Source organism: Phodopus roborovskii, unplaced genomic scaffold (assembly GCF_943737965.1).
Source record: "Phodopus roborovskii unplaced genomic scaffold, PHOROB, whole genome shotgun sequence".
Lineage (NCBI taxonomy): Eukaryota > Metazoa > Chordata > Mammalia > Rodentia > Cricetidae > Phodopus > Phodopus roborovskii.
In genome coordinates this window covers 41,628,671-41,643,929 of record NW_026126418.1, presented here as the reverse complement: position 1 = coordinate 41,643,929, position 15,259 = coordinate 41,628,671, and the positions used below count along the sequence as shown (strand labels likewise).

General features: G+C 38.3%; 1 protein-coding gene across 1 annotated transcript in view; it reads right to left on the bottom strand.

Annotated features, from left to right (window-relative positions):
• The window catches only part of Ifih1 (interferon induced with helicase C domain 1), a 51,894-nt gene that overhangs the window by 22,391 nt on the left and 14,244 nt on the right, over positions 1-15,259 (bottom strand). Inside the window, exon 4 of the mRNA XM_051184576.1 lies at positions 3,601-3,705. Within this exon, the coding sequence (XP_051040533.1) occupies positions 3,601-3,705 (105 nt within the window). The remainder of the gene's footprint in view (positions 1-3,600; positions 3,706-15,259) is intronic.

Sequence of the window (15,259 nt, the reverse complement as noted above, 5' to 3'; positions counted from 1 at the left end):
CTTTGGTAACAAGACTTAAAAAGAGAAACAGGATTTTCTAGGTCTCTTTTGTAGAAGCCCAAAGCCCAGGTAAAATGAATGACCTCTCAGTGTCGCTTATACTGAAAGTGAAATGTTCCCAGTCTCCCGTGTTTCCACTGCAGCAGGTAGCTATGCTTGGGGAGGGAGCTTCGGAAGGTTGGGTCCAGCTGGAGCAAGTGAGTAACTGGGCTGAGGCAAGGGGAGACTTTGAGAGTCATAGCCTGGACAATCTTGCTTCCTGTTAGGCTGCCAGAGAAATAAACAAGACAACTCACTCTCCAGGTTCTACATCCCGGAGCCACACTCCTCACCATGCTTTCTGTACCAACATGGACTATACCCTCTGAATCATAGACCAGAGAAATTCTTTCTTTCCTTAAGTTGGTTCTTGTCAAGTATGTAGTTAAATGATAAGAAAAGTAACCAGTACAACATAGGAGGATTTTACTATATTATTATAACTCAAAAGGATTAGAACAGTCTAAGGGCTATTATTTTAAAGATTTAACTATATAACCAAGGTTATGAGGTTTTACTGCTACTGAACGGGTCATATGACATTAATTCATTCTGTAGGCACCTATTGCATACCACATCCTGCCAAAGTCAGTTTGCTTCTCAAAGGACCTTAGTACAGGGAACTGTATTGCTTGCACCTAATGCATTAGGCTAGATAAACAAATAATCCTATTTATTTTTGAGTCAGGACTAGGAGGTGTAGTGGGCAGCCCAGAGATTTAAAACAGAAAATCAGAGCATATTCAAGGAAAAAAAATAGAGTTGGATTCAATGTTAGAATAGCATCCAAGGAAAAATGCTGGGTTAGTGCTAAATATTCGGCCTGATTCTTGCCTTCTCACATCTTCTGACACAGGGATGGAAAAATGTATCCATATAAGCAATGAAAACGGAGTTACATCTCTGTCACCAGAAGGAGAAAGCTGGGCTGGAATCAATGAGCCCTGAGCTAGAATCAAGTAAAAATGAAATGTTTGGTTTTGCTTTCTTTATTTATTCTTGGCTCACTCTGATGTAATCAATATAAACCAATTATGTAATCAATAGAACCAAAATTATAAACCATTCAACCCAATTATATAATCCATGTAACCCAAATTATAATCAATTAAAATCCAATAATGGAAATGGCATTAAAATCACAGACAGGCTTTGAAGGATGCTGCCCATTTCCTTTAAAATAAAAGCCAGTGGAAGATCTTTAAATTATACTTCAACATGTAAATGGTCAAAAAGGAAATGAAATAGAGTTTAAATAATTCTATTTTATTGGAACTACAGCATGTGGCAAACTTCATTCTCACATGGGTTTTGACAACTGAGTTATTCTTGGAGAGAAAAGGTCTGCCACTGCATGTGTCTGAAATCGACAAAGCATCCTTTTACCTATAGTGTGTAACCATAGGAAAAACACACTCCTATTGAACAAATATTAATAGACATCTTCTCAAAATAGCAGGAGGCACATTCTCCATAGTAGGTCAATATGGATTGACAAAAAGTGCCACTGCTTTGAGAAGCAATATATCTTTCTAAAAATGGGGGAGGAGAAATCTTGTCACCTAATTAGACTACTTAAAGTTGGAAAATGCCAGCAATCACATTCTGCTATAGTATGAGACTTCTCTGAAGATCACAATACAATTGCCTTGGTTCTCATCATGTTACTTTGGAAGGGGGAATTAAGGATGTGTGGATAAAGGTGCCTTATGATGTCAGCCTGGAAGGTGAAAATAATGTCAGCTCTTACAGTATTAAATGATTCAGTATGCATGTTAACCTTTCACCAGTTTACCAAAAGCTTTTATTAAATGACTTCTATACAATTTTAGTATGCACTTGGGGGTCAAATATTTCATAAATGTTATCATTTCAGGATTTTAACTGCCCACTATCCAAAATCATTCTTTGCTCTTAAACACTCATCCATCTAGACCCTGAAGAGCGCCCCAGGAAAATGTGCTTGCCTTTAAAAATGTTATTTGCTTTTAAAAATGTATTTGCTTTTTAAAAGTAGGTTGTGCTCAGATTTATCACGTCTTTCATGCCACACTGAAGACTAAAAATCAGCAAATACATTTGCTAACAGCTCTAAGTAGGCAAAATGCCCTGCAAATAGAGGATGTGTTTTAGATATTTATTGAATGGATGAATATTGTTGAAAAGCCCTTCCTTAGACAAATACAAATTAGGATAGGGCAAAGCAGCTTGAAACAATCCATATGGATCGTAGCTATCAGCTAGAGTATATTTAGAGTTCTAGCATCAGTCACATACAGTGGTAAGCATTCTTCAATTTAACTCTTTCAGGACAGAGACAGAAAATCAAATTTGATCCGTGTGGAGAACTTAACAATGACCGCACCGAACAGAAAATGAACCGGCCCTTTTTAAAGACTAAGTCGTGACTGACATTTGGTGAGCTGGCTTTCCTCACACTAACTTGTGAAAGATGCACTGGTGCAATTGGGAGGGCAAAACAAAACACAAAAAACAAAAACCACCATGCACACGTAAAAGCATGGTGTAATTGCTTTTAAAGGCAGATAACCATGCTTGCGCAAAATCCTTTTCCCACTGCTGATCTATGTTTTATATATTTGACCATGCAGAACAATATGAACCACCACACAGTACTTTCTAAGTAGAAACAACCCCATCACAAAGAATAAACTAACTTACTCCTTAAGGTGCCAGTTTTCCTTTGGTTCCCTAGCTGGCTCATTGCCAAGTAGTTTTATTGATTAATTCTCACAATGCATTTTTTCCCCAAACTTTTAGACAAACACAGGAAGATGAGTAGTAGACATCAATAACTCATCGGCCACAGTTGAAAGATGTTAACCCTGTAGCTCTTTGTAATCACACATTCAATAGACAGAATGGGATAATTTGGATCAATCAAACTGACAAGTTAGGAAGTCTAATCAGAGGAAGTACTGATAAGGGAGGGGGGGGAAACTGGAAGCTGGCATTCTCACTTCCTGCAGGTGTGAGAGGCAGCCAATAAGGAGAGCAGTATGGGAGATACCTAGTCAAGTTTTCATTTGCTCTGTCTATGCTCTGTTACTATTGCATCCAAATTGGATCTAACTTAGCTCTATGTGTAATTTCTAGACTCTTAATTTAAGAGGCACCCTATTTGTTATCTGTAGCCACATTGCATTTATTGGAAACATTAATTTTGTGTCTGAGTACATTTAAAAATAACAAATAATCTGACAAGGGGTACATATACCAAACTGCACCACGAATTCAAGCGCAGTTGAATTAACTGAAACAGATCTCATGAAGGACTAGAAGACATGATTCTATGGAAGGTGGCTTATGCCTGACCAAACAGACATATACTAGATCAAAACTAGAGTTTTCTCATAAGACTTGAACAACTTATACTGTTAAAGAAAGTAAATGGCAACGTTCCAATATGACTCGCTATTGAAAAAAAAATTACTTTAATTGCATAAATCCATTAGGGAGGCTATGAACAGCCCCCATGCATTCCACTATATGGTGTCTTATTTCACACTTTTTCAGGTTTACACAACAGTTAGGCAGTACCTGAATCACTTCCCATGATGCCTGAATCACTGCCCATGTTGCTGTTATGTCCAAGACTTTCGTCTAAGCAGCTGACACTCCCTGCTGCCAAACTTGTGTCTGATTCTGCAAAGGAAAACATTTTAAAATATTTAAAAAATATTTCTGAGAATAAACGTATTTTAACTACACACCTCTACAGCACACAGTACATACAGTCCATTGCAAGTGGGGAAGGCACACCCAAGCAAGTATGAATAAAAGGTAAAAGTTTCTCACAGGCTACACTGCAAACATTCCACTATGGATGAGCAGCTGCCGGGAATGACTCAAACCCGCATTCACTACCTACAGTAACACCCAGCAGGGAAGTAAATGTGAATCCCAGCACATTTGCGTTTGAATTATGTATCTCACCTGTACACATACATTTTCTCTCCTGGAAGGAATTTCTAAGCTCAATATTGGCTTTTAAACACAAATTATTATAGAAGCCACTGGGCTGTTTGTGTATAATGACGGTGGAGTGAGCAAAGGATAAAATTTAATGAAGTCTACAGACCTACTGACCAGTTATGGAATTAACATTTCAGAGATAAATAAACATGAGTTTTAAAACCTCTAAAAGAATTTCCTCAAAGAGGATATGACTGACGTTTGGCATCACATTTGCTAAAGTCTGGGAATGTTTCTCTTTACTATAATTATATGAAGCTGCCATCAATTGAGAGTGTGAACGGCAAGTGTATGCCCTTCGCTGAGTCCCAGCGTTGCCTTCAGTAGTCAGGGTCATTCCTTTCTGACAGCCTCTTTTTCTTATCGTTTGTCTCCAAAGATGTATGCAATCTTATTGTCAGGGATCAGAACTAACCTTAAATGTCAGGGCACAGGAGTTCTTAAAGCTGACTTGGAATCAGAAAGATTTGGGAAACTTGCTGTTCAGGTTGGTCTAACCCTAGGTTCCTTTTATGTCAAATGGCTGTAGTATTATTTACCATTTTTGATTTGATAACTACTGGGCAATACTAGATACAATAACTTGATGGCAAAATAGCTGGATTAAAATGAAAACTCAAACAATTGGTATATTACCGGGGCAGGCATTCCATTTCATAATGTTCTTGTAATTAATTCTATTTCATAATATTTATGATTTGTTAGGCAATTTCCATTTTTCCTTAAAGCTTTCGAAACAATAATAAACCATATTAAAATACCTGTCAGTTACTTAAAAGCTACTATCAGTGATGCATTTTTTTTTTTTTTTTTAGTATTGAAATAGAAATAGAGGAAAACAAGCACCTTGCATGTTATCAGTACAACTGGAGAAGGAAAAGACATACAGCTCAGAGTTATCAGTGTGTTCTTTATTTTAAGTGCTTCATCATTCGGAGGCAGATCAACATAGCTCCATTATGAAGATCACTCCTTTGTGGTTAGTGAGTGTGACGAATGTTCTCAGATCTGCATGTAACCACTGCTACATTGAAGACATCTCTTTCACCCAAGAAGTCCCCTCCAGCTTCCTTGTCCCCAATGCCTTCCCGTTGTCCCCTGGCAATCACTTATCTGGTTTCTATTCTCACCGCTTTCCCTTTTCTAGAATGCCATGTAAGTGGATTCATGGAGCATGCAACCCTCCTTTGACTTAGAGTACCATATCATACATGCTTCTTGTGTATCAGTGACTTGCTGCTTTTTGCTGTGGACTCTTGTTTCTATGGAATATGTTATTGACATGTAAGGCATCTCCTACAATTTAATTAAGTCCATTTAGGTTGGACAATATCATGGAACTTCAGCCCCATGCGATCTATCAAACATGTTAGACACTGCCCTTAAAAATCAGAAGCTGAGGGGGAAAAAAAAAGTTGTTCAAAAACTCTCCACGGACATACATACTGTTTAAGTATATTAGCACAACATAAATACACTAATGTGAAAATACTGTGCTTATCAGTTGTCATAGATTAGCTCTGGAACTCGGATTTGAGTCCCTCATGTTCACACGGGAAAACCTGGATATCTCACAGAGAGATTTTAAATATGGCACTTTGCAATTCCCAGAGGTATGTCTTGTTAGAGACTCAGAGGCGAGTGTGGGATAGAACTGTCAAGTCGAAGAGCGTTTCGGGCAGATGTACTGATGAAAAGAGAATATGATTTGTAAGGAAAAGGCAAGGTGTAAAATGAGATGGGAAAATGTCATTGCGAAGATAATTCCAGTTCTAGACAGATAGGCCAAGATTTCTGTGGCAAAAAAAGTAAATTTCGACATACTCTCCACTTGTTATTTTAAATGTAGAAATGAGAGCCGAAGAGTATACTAAAGGTGCTGGGAAAATGCCAATAAATAAATCTAGAAATTGAATATTGTTACCAACAAATTTCCAGTGAGTATAGTGAAAATGGAAGTAACATTTGATTTTCTGCTCCATTCTCTAATCATTAGCAACAAAACCATAATCATAAACTGACTCTCAGTATGTGCAAAGTCAAGATTTACCCCAGCTTTGTTCTAGCACAAATAAGTTTGGGGAAGAGGATTTATACAATGTGTACAAAAAAATTACTGATAATAATGTTGCTACCATATACAGAGTGTGATTAACTTCATTATTGGGTTATGTAGATTTCACAATCAAACGTGCACTGTGTCAGAACACTAAGCTAAGAGCTTTCCAAAATACAGTGAAAATTAGGACATATCATCTTCTGCAGTAGCTACACCCATTATCAGCTCAGTTTTACAGGGGAGAAACCGATAATCAAGAAGTTAAATGACTTATCTATGTCAGCCAACATTTCAGTACTTTTGACCAACATCAAGCATGGACCATGGTTTGTGTGAAGCTCTGGAAGCTCTTGGTGCTAAACGAAATGAAGCTCACTTCAAAAAATCATTTTCCTTGTGATGTCCTATTTTCCCTAAGAATTAAAACACCTTCTCTTCCAAGACACAACTTCGAGAGATGCTTGCGCTCTGCTAATATTTCTGACTCACAGATGGACACAGACTTTCTGCTCACTCATCTACACTTATTTTACACACATTTTAGGAAGGGACTCGTCTATCTTCACAGTGCAGAAGCCGTTACAGTAACTCTGATAGAGATCTCTGTACCAGTAACAGGGAGGGCGCAGAGCCCAATTGCTTTGCCATTTGAAGTGGATCTTTAAATGACAAATCTTCACCTCCTCACAAAGGAGATGTATTTTCCTAAGCAAAAAAAAAAAAAAAAAAAATTGTGCACTTTTATTTATTCTTTCATAGAAATAGGGGAAGTATTAAAGAAAATATACTTTATAGTAAAGAAAATAGCTTATCTTCAGTAACACTGAAACTGCCTTCACTACAGGATTTCTGTCTGAACAAAAAAGAAAATCTCTCTTGAACATGTGTGTGTGTGAGCGCAAACACACACACACACACACACACACACACACACACACACACACACCTACCTCCAGAAAAGCAATGTCAAGAAATGTGTTGTGTTGCAAAAGAAAAAACAAACAAACAAAAACACCAAAACAAAATAATGTTTTGAGCTTGTAATAAACACTGAACTGGTTTAAGCAGGATTCTCCTGTTTTATCTCCATACTTTTCAAGACATAGCAGTCTGGTAGGTCCCAATACCCAAGGTCATGTATGATACACAAAACAGAAGGGTTGAGGAGGCTGGGTTTTGCCAGGAAGAGAACATGTGCTTTAAGACCAGAGACGTTCCCCGATCTGAATTCAGACACTACTCCCAGGTGGCTTTCTCATTTAAAAGTATAGATAGTAGCTTCGATAGTTTTAAGGTTTATTGTAAGAACAATCCTTTTAAACCAGAGAAGAGAGTTTCAAAAAGAAATCCACATTCATATAGAGCTGCATTGGATATTAGAGTCATAGTGTATAATGTGTTTAATTAACTTTTACATATGTCATTTTTTTCCCCTAAGGGAATTACCAAAGCCAGCTATAAAATGAATTTGAAAATGACAGTCACTTCTATTAATATAATTGTCTATATCAAACTTACTGGAACCAAAGAAATCTATACTTGTTCAATTAAGAGGTAGCATGGATTTTCAAAATAAAAAGTTAAAGAGCAATAACTTCACAAATAATATTTAAAAAACAACAGCTTTGCTTACAATGACAGTAAGTCTCTAAAAGGCTATAAATCATGGGAAGGGATGTCTTGATTTTGGAAACACATTTTGAATATTTTGGAAATAGTCAAAAATATTAACTGGAATCTAAGGACTTTCTTATTTAACGTATTATATACCTTAAATACTTCAAAAATATTTTTAAAATTCATTTGGAAACCAGAGAATTTACAATAAAATATTGAAAGCAAAAACAGGGAAGGGGGTTGGTGAGCTTAGAATCATTTTCATGTAACGTCTGCCCTCTGCTGGAATGTACTGGTATAGCAAGCAATGAACAAATAATTATGGTTTTCCTTCAAAATGCTGGGGCTTCCTTAGGTTAAAACACAACTTTGCTTCCTTCTTTTCCCCCATGTAGAATTTCTCCTAGCCTAGAAACTTTCACTCTACAGACTCTGTCTTTTCACCCTCAGTCTCTCACAGCTTCTCCTTGATGAAGAGTAGGTTTGCATTTCAGCAGGAAACAAAGGCAGCGAAAGGACTTCCGTTCCATGTACCTTGGTGAGAACAGTACTCCTTAGTCACTGCTTCTGGGGGCTAGTGAGGACAGGGTCTACACTTTACCGAATTTCGCCTTCCATGGTAGTCTTACTCAAGACCTCGCTGTGTGCTTGAACATCATACCTACCTTCCTTGCAGTTTCATAGTCCTCTTGTCAAAGATTATCTCGAAAGCTTGAAGTATGTCCCCATATTGGCATACACGCAAGGCAGCACGGACCCCTTAACTGTGCTCACTTTCATACCATTAATAATATATATTTAACTTTCTTTGGAAATAACAATCTTTTCTTTGAAAGAAAATAGATTACTTTTATTTTCGGCTATATGTATATGGATCTACACACACGCTCACATTTTGGTCTGTCATAGTTCGCTCTGTGTGCCAGGGAACATGTGTTCCCACAGAATGGATAGAAGCCACCTCCACCCACCTTGCATATTCTCTCTGGATCCAAGCTTCTAGGAAATGAGTTCCCCAAAGAGAGAGAGAGGGAAAAAAATTTCTCTTAGAACCACAGGCCCACATTGCCATCCGTGGAGCTCCTCTGCTCCTGGTTATAGAATATCTTTTGTGCTGAAATACTTCAGCTAGAATTAAATTTGAATCATGTGTAATGATGTTGGTTTAAACGGCATTATCTCTGCCTGTTGCCCTTTGCTCTGGGGTCTGCACACAGAGAGGAGGTTATGAAATACCAGGTTGTAAGCCAGGCATTGGTGACTCCCGCCTTTAATCCCAGCACACTGGAGGCAGAGGCAGGTGGATCTCTCTCTATGAGTTTGAAGCCAGCCTGTTCTACAGAGCAAGTTTCAGGACATCCAGGGCTGTTACACAGAGAAACCCTGTCATGAAAAAACCAAAATAAATAATAGTAATAATAATAAGAAGAAATACAGGGCTGTGGAGGTAGTTCACCCAGTGGAAGGGCTTGTTCCTTCACTGTCAATAAATGTTGAAGGTGGAATGGTCTAGAGTGGAGTCAATAACAAATGATGGTCTCAATGACCACACTAGAAGTCTTGACATTAACGGGAGAGGTGCAAGATAGAAAGAAGGGCATGCATTAGAAACCTTTTTTAATTCATAGACGCTTGTGGCTAAAGCGTCTGGGCTGAAGGAGCTAAGCAGCCCAGGAAAGTACAAATGGGAACACACTTAAGTAAGCCGCTCAGGTAATGCTCACCAAGTGGTTCTGGCGGGGGATTAAAGTGATTGCCAACTTCTGTGTCCAAGTCTTCTCCTCGTGGGCAATGCCAAGCTGTCAGTATAACGCCTGCGAGTAATTCCTTACAACCACTCTCGGAAAAGGTCACGCATGCGTTGTGATGGTATTTTATAAATATCGACAAAGAATTGTTAACTTTGAGGGAGCTTTTGCTGTGGGAGAAGCAACTGCAGAAATTCCTTAGAGAAACACGTCAGCTCTCCTCGGTCTTCAAGGTCTAAACTGTTGCTGTTCCCCCCCCAACCTCCTTATCATGTGTTCTGACACACTTCGAGATATCTGGTAACTTCCTCTGCTGGTGATATTCACTCAGCCTGCAATGTTATCAGTCGTCTCTGTCCATGTGTCTTCTGCTGGGTCCTTTAATAGCTAGATCCTGTGGCTTTTCTTTCTTTTGTATCAATTTTCTATGGGTTACTGCATCTTTGGGAACATGTAACTTACACCTTCTTATCTAGATCATACAATTTTAAAATAAAGCACATGTCTTGGTGCTTGGCTCCTCACCAATGTGACCTCACCAACTCGCTGCCTTCTGTCATTCTGGCTTTTAGTCCTTGTTCACATCCCTTAATAGATAAAGCCAGGTCTAATAATCAAATTAAAATGTGAAACCATCACTTTGTTATGACTGCTAAAATGTAGAATTTGTAGTCATAACCTGGCATGGGAATAAATCCAGTTCGTGTTAGCTACACACAGAAATGCACTACACACCGTTATTGCTGATAAAATAACCATGGCCTTGTCCTTGGAATGTGAGTAACAGATCTTTTAGGACAGCAATGCAGTTGTGAGTCATATAACACTTTGAGTTTGTAAAGAATGTAAGATCCCTCGCAAGTACCAATATCAACATATTCATTTTTCTTCAAATTACTATCTACCCTTAAATGACCTCAGTAACACTGCAAGTTCTTAGCAGTCAATGATAAACTAAATTTAGGAAAATATAAAGGATGGCTCTCCTCACTTGAGCCAATTCTGAAACGGTAATATATGGCTACAGTAATGACCTTCTTTTAGCTTCAAATGCTGCAGCATTTATTTCTAGAGATCCTAAAAAATCACTAGATTTTTCTACAGGATAGTGATATGGAACATTATTTGGATCCTTAAGTGCAAGGATAAATTTTGTGACACTTTCACAGAAATAAGTATAGATTAAACCCAAGATTGGACTTTCGTCTATAAAAAAGAAAAACAAAATAAAACAACAACAACAAAGTACGGTGACAGATTGGACTGGGGAGAAAGACGCTGTTTTATAAAGGTCAACTTTTAAACCCCTCCTACATAACATGATCTATGCAAAATATATCCACAATATATTCCAAAGCATAATGTCACCGGATAAACCTAAGGAGTTGAACATATGGGGGAATGAAAAAGAAGGTATTACAGTCTGAAAACAAGCAGGTTGGTGAGCTCATTAGCTGGGGTGGAATTTTAAAATCTTCACGTGAACGAATATATAAATCAAAATATACACATGCGTTCTCGGTCATGCGCACTGTGTATTCACACATGGCACACTAGTTAGATTATAATTTTCCACACTGGAACAGAGAAATTGTGTCTCTTTATAAATGTCAAAGCGCCCTCTGCTGACCATCGTGAGGTACTTGCATTTTCAGAGCTCAAACAAGGCTCTGTAATGGACCCCTAAGAGAAGCTTAGGACTTGCTGGTGTTCAGTGCTACATAAAAGTGTTTCTTCCAAACGCAATAGCATTTTCTTAGTTTGAAATCTCATTTGCTGTACTTTCATTTTAAGTATCGTACTTTTACTTCCTAAAATACGATAATAAAAAAAAATCTATGTAAAAAGTAACTACCCACTTGTTTTGACAAAACAATTAACAGAAACGATCCCTTAATTTTTCTGTAAGTGCACAGAATTAAAAAAAATCTATGGGGTGTGGTCTTCCAAGTAAGTGTGGTCAAGGACACATCAACATTTGGTGATAGTTTCTTGCTCTAAAATGGCCTGTGGCTTCAGAAAGCAGAAGTGCCATACCAATCATGACAACCATACTGCCAGTTCTAAAACACGGTGTGTTCATTTAGGAAAGATGGAGCTTATTTAAAAAAAAAACTATGGTGTATTTTAATTAATAACTTTGTTCCATGGAGGGGGAGACCTTCTCTCTTAAACATGTTAAGCATGTTTCTTTATTTGTGAGAAATTCATACATGTATACAATATGCACATTTCTTCTTCTTGCTTCCACTAAATCTCCATATCCCCCAATGTATCTTCTCCCTTACTTTATGTGAGGTGTGTGTGCGCGCACGAGTGTGTGTGTGCATGTGTGTGTATGTGAGTTTGTTTTCATGTGTGCATGTGTGAGTGCATGTATGTGAGTGTATGTGTGAGTATGTATATGTGTGCAAGTATATATGTTTGAGTGAGTAAGGGTGAGTGTATGTGCATGTGTGGGACTATGTGTATGTTTGTATAAGTGTGTATGTGTGTGGGTGAGTGTATGTGTGAGTATGTGTGTATGTATATGTATGTGAGTATGTATGTTTGAGTGTGTGTGTGAGAGATTCCATTCAGTGCTCTACATTTTAAGCTGGATGCAGTCTATTCTTATAGACAATGAGTAGAAAACTAGAAACACCAACCCCCAAATGTGTTCAGAGAGTGAAACTACTTTCTAGAATTTTCTGCTACCGAATTATAGTCTTTAACCATTAGGAGGAACTGTAAATGCCATTAAAATTGGTTTAGTGTGAGACAGACACTATGCTGATTGCTGATTGATGAGGAGTAAAAGTAACTCCTGAAGAATCTTCATGTGGAAAGCTACCCAGTTAATAGACTCAAATGTAACAAACTACCATCAACAACAACCAAAAAAAAAAAAAAAAAAAAGAAAAAAAAAAGAAAAAGAAAACTGGTTCAGAAAGACAATATGAAATATTCTGATTTTTATCTTTTACATCTACACATACACATAAAAATAAATCCACATTTACAGAAAATGTGAAGGTTAAGAAACATGGTTTTTTCCAGTTGACCTAAATAAGGGGGAGCTCATGCATAGGACTGACCCAGTCCCCCTGAACATGAGTGTTAGTTAGGAGGACTGGGCAGTCTATGGGGCCTCTGGTAGTGAGTGGATCAGTATTTATCCCTAGTATATGAGTGGACTTTGGGAGCCCATTCCACATAGAGCGATACTCCCTCAGCCTAGATACATGGGGGAGGGCCTAGGCCCTGCTCCAAATGATAGGACAGACTTTCAAGATTTCCCCCATGGCAGGTCTCACCTTCCCTGGGGAGCAGAAAGGGGGCGGGGATGGGGAAGGGGGTGACACAGGAGGAGGGGAGGGAGAGGGAACTGGGATTGACAAAGCTTGTTTCAAATTTAAATATATGTAAAAAATATGTTTGGTTTTTTTTCAGTGTTAGTTTAGCAACTACTGGAAATATTAACTCATCGTGTTAGAACACCAAATAAACATACAACATCTTTATTTGAGTATGTATCAAAACTATGGCATGCTTTTGCAAATATTTTAACTTTTAATTCTAAGAATAACTAGATAGGTAAAATCCTCTATTAAATTTAGCAGTAAATACTATGACCAAAATAACTCCATGGGTGGGATACAGAGGAAAGTGGCAGAGAATTTGCCCAGTACAAGGGAGGCCATAAACCCAATCATTGGCAACACAAAATGAAAAAAATCAAACAACAAAAATGTCACTTCTGTGGGCTAATGACACTTCACAAGTTACTTTTGTTTGTTTGTCTATTGGCAATCCTTGGCTTATAAGAGCAAGATAATGAGCAGAAACCAGGAATAACTCCTTTATCAGCTTTGGTGTCTAAAGCAAAGCTCTGGGGGCAAAGTCATCATGACTTCATAAGCAAGCCACCCCTTGCCTTGCAAGGGCCCAGAAGGATAGGACAAATCTATTCACAGATGCAGGCACCAGAAGACCCTGCAGAAAAGACCCTGGATGGGGCTCTAAATGCCCATGCAGCTTACAAGCTCTCTCCATAACACAGATCTGAATATTTTGTCCTTGCCTTCCATCACAGGTGCTGTAAGCTTAGGTGAACTGTGTGGCCTACATCACAGAGTGAAAAGCTCCAGGAAGACGGGGGAGGGGACTGTTCCTCAATGTGTGCTTAAGATTGAATAGGAGGTCTGGTACATATAGAAAGTCTGTGAGTTTTTTTTAAGTAAAAGGTGAAGGAAGGGAAGAGAGGCAGAGAGATTAATATGAAAGTAAGGGCAAGAAGGTAAGGCTATCAAAAGGTAAAAGCAAAAGCAAACCAACATGATAAAACAACCCCTAGTCTTTCCATCCACTAAGGCCATTGTTATGACCTCCATTTCCTGACAGGGCCCATGCCAAACTTAAGAAAAGTAACCCTTACATTAAATAATAACAGAGAAATTTAAAGTTCTGGCCTTTGTGTCGCATACTTTGGGACTTGGGCTAGCCAACTGCAAGCTAATGGGATGCCCCCATGCTATCTGAGATGCAGACTCTTGTCTCCCAGTCTCCCAAGCTTAGCTCAGAAGTCAGCTCTTACAAGTGTGGACTTACAAGGCTGCTAGTGACACCCAGTGATGTCAGGTAGCACACAGGACTGTTTGGTAACTTACGGAATCCCCACATCTGGACTTGGTTTTCCTGTAGAATCAGGGCTTCTGAAGGAAGGCACAGGCCCTCACTTAATGGAGAAGTCAAAGCCTGTGGTATTCAGGTCTCAAGGCTTTACTAGTCTATGAGGTAAAACCTCCCCCACTGCACATGTGACTGGAACCCTGTGTAGCAGGCCCCTGTGAGCTCGTGACTAAAGAGAAACCTCAAGCCCAGCTCTGTATTTCAGCAAGACTCTGTCCCCCAGTGGTTCATTTGACAGTGAAAACCTCAGAAGTATTGCATCGAAAAAAAACCAAGACCCATTATTATAATGACACAGAAAGTTGAATATGCAAGTTCTTTTGCATACATGAAAATCGATTAAGAAAACAAGCACCCCGAGGAAAGGAATTTCTAGGGGTGGAGGGGTGGGGGGAGGGAGAAGAATACAAAGCATGCACATACATAGAAATTTCACAACAAATCCCATTAATTTTTATTAACTATAAATTTAAAAACCAAATACTAAAAACATGGTAAAAAAGCCATAAAACATGATATTATTGATGGGACTGATATTTTATATACTTAAATAGTTCATATGAACTAGGAGAAAAATGCAAATGCCTTAATATAGAAGGTGACATGTATTCAAAGAGGAGGGATTTGCAAAAAAAAAAAAAATCAAAAAACAACAAAAATAAAACAAAAAAAAAAACAACAAAAAGTGCAAATCAGAAAAATTAAAATCCATATTCAATTATCAAATTCTCAAATTTTATTGTAGCTGAATTGGTAGAGCCTAGAGATGATGCTACCCACTCCTATAGAAAAGATTTGTGGGGATGGGTATGGGGGAGGGTGAGTAGGCACTCCCTAGATAAGCACACACCAAAGTTAGGTGGGAAGAACAGGCAAATCAGTGTAAATTTCTACAGTGAGGGCTGACACTAAGTATCAAATGTGTTAAAACTGTATAAATCATTTCACCCAGAAATCCCAATTATATATCTTTTTAATGAGTCAAGAGTGACATAAGTACAGAGGGCTCTAAAGGCATTGTTCATGATGTAGTAATTTGGAGACACACTCTGTGTCAACACTTGTTTAATTGTGTCCAAATGGTGTTACTACTATTCAGTCAGTAAAAACACTGAGAAACACCTAAAAT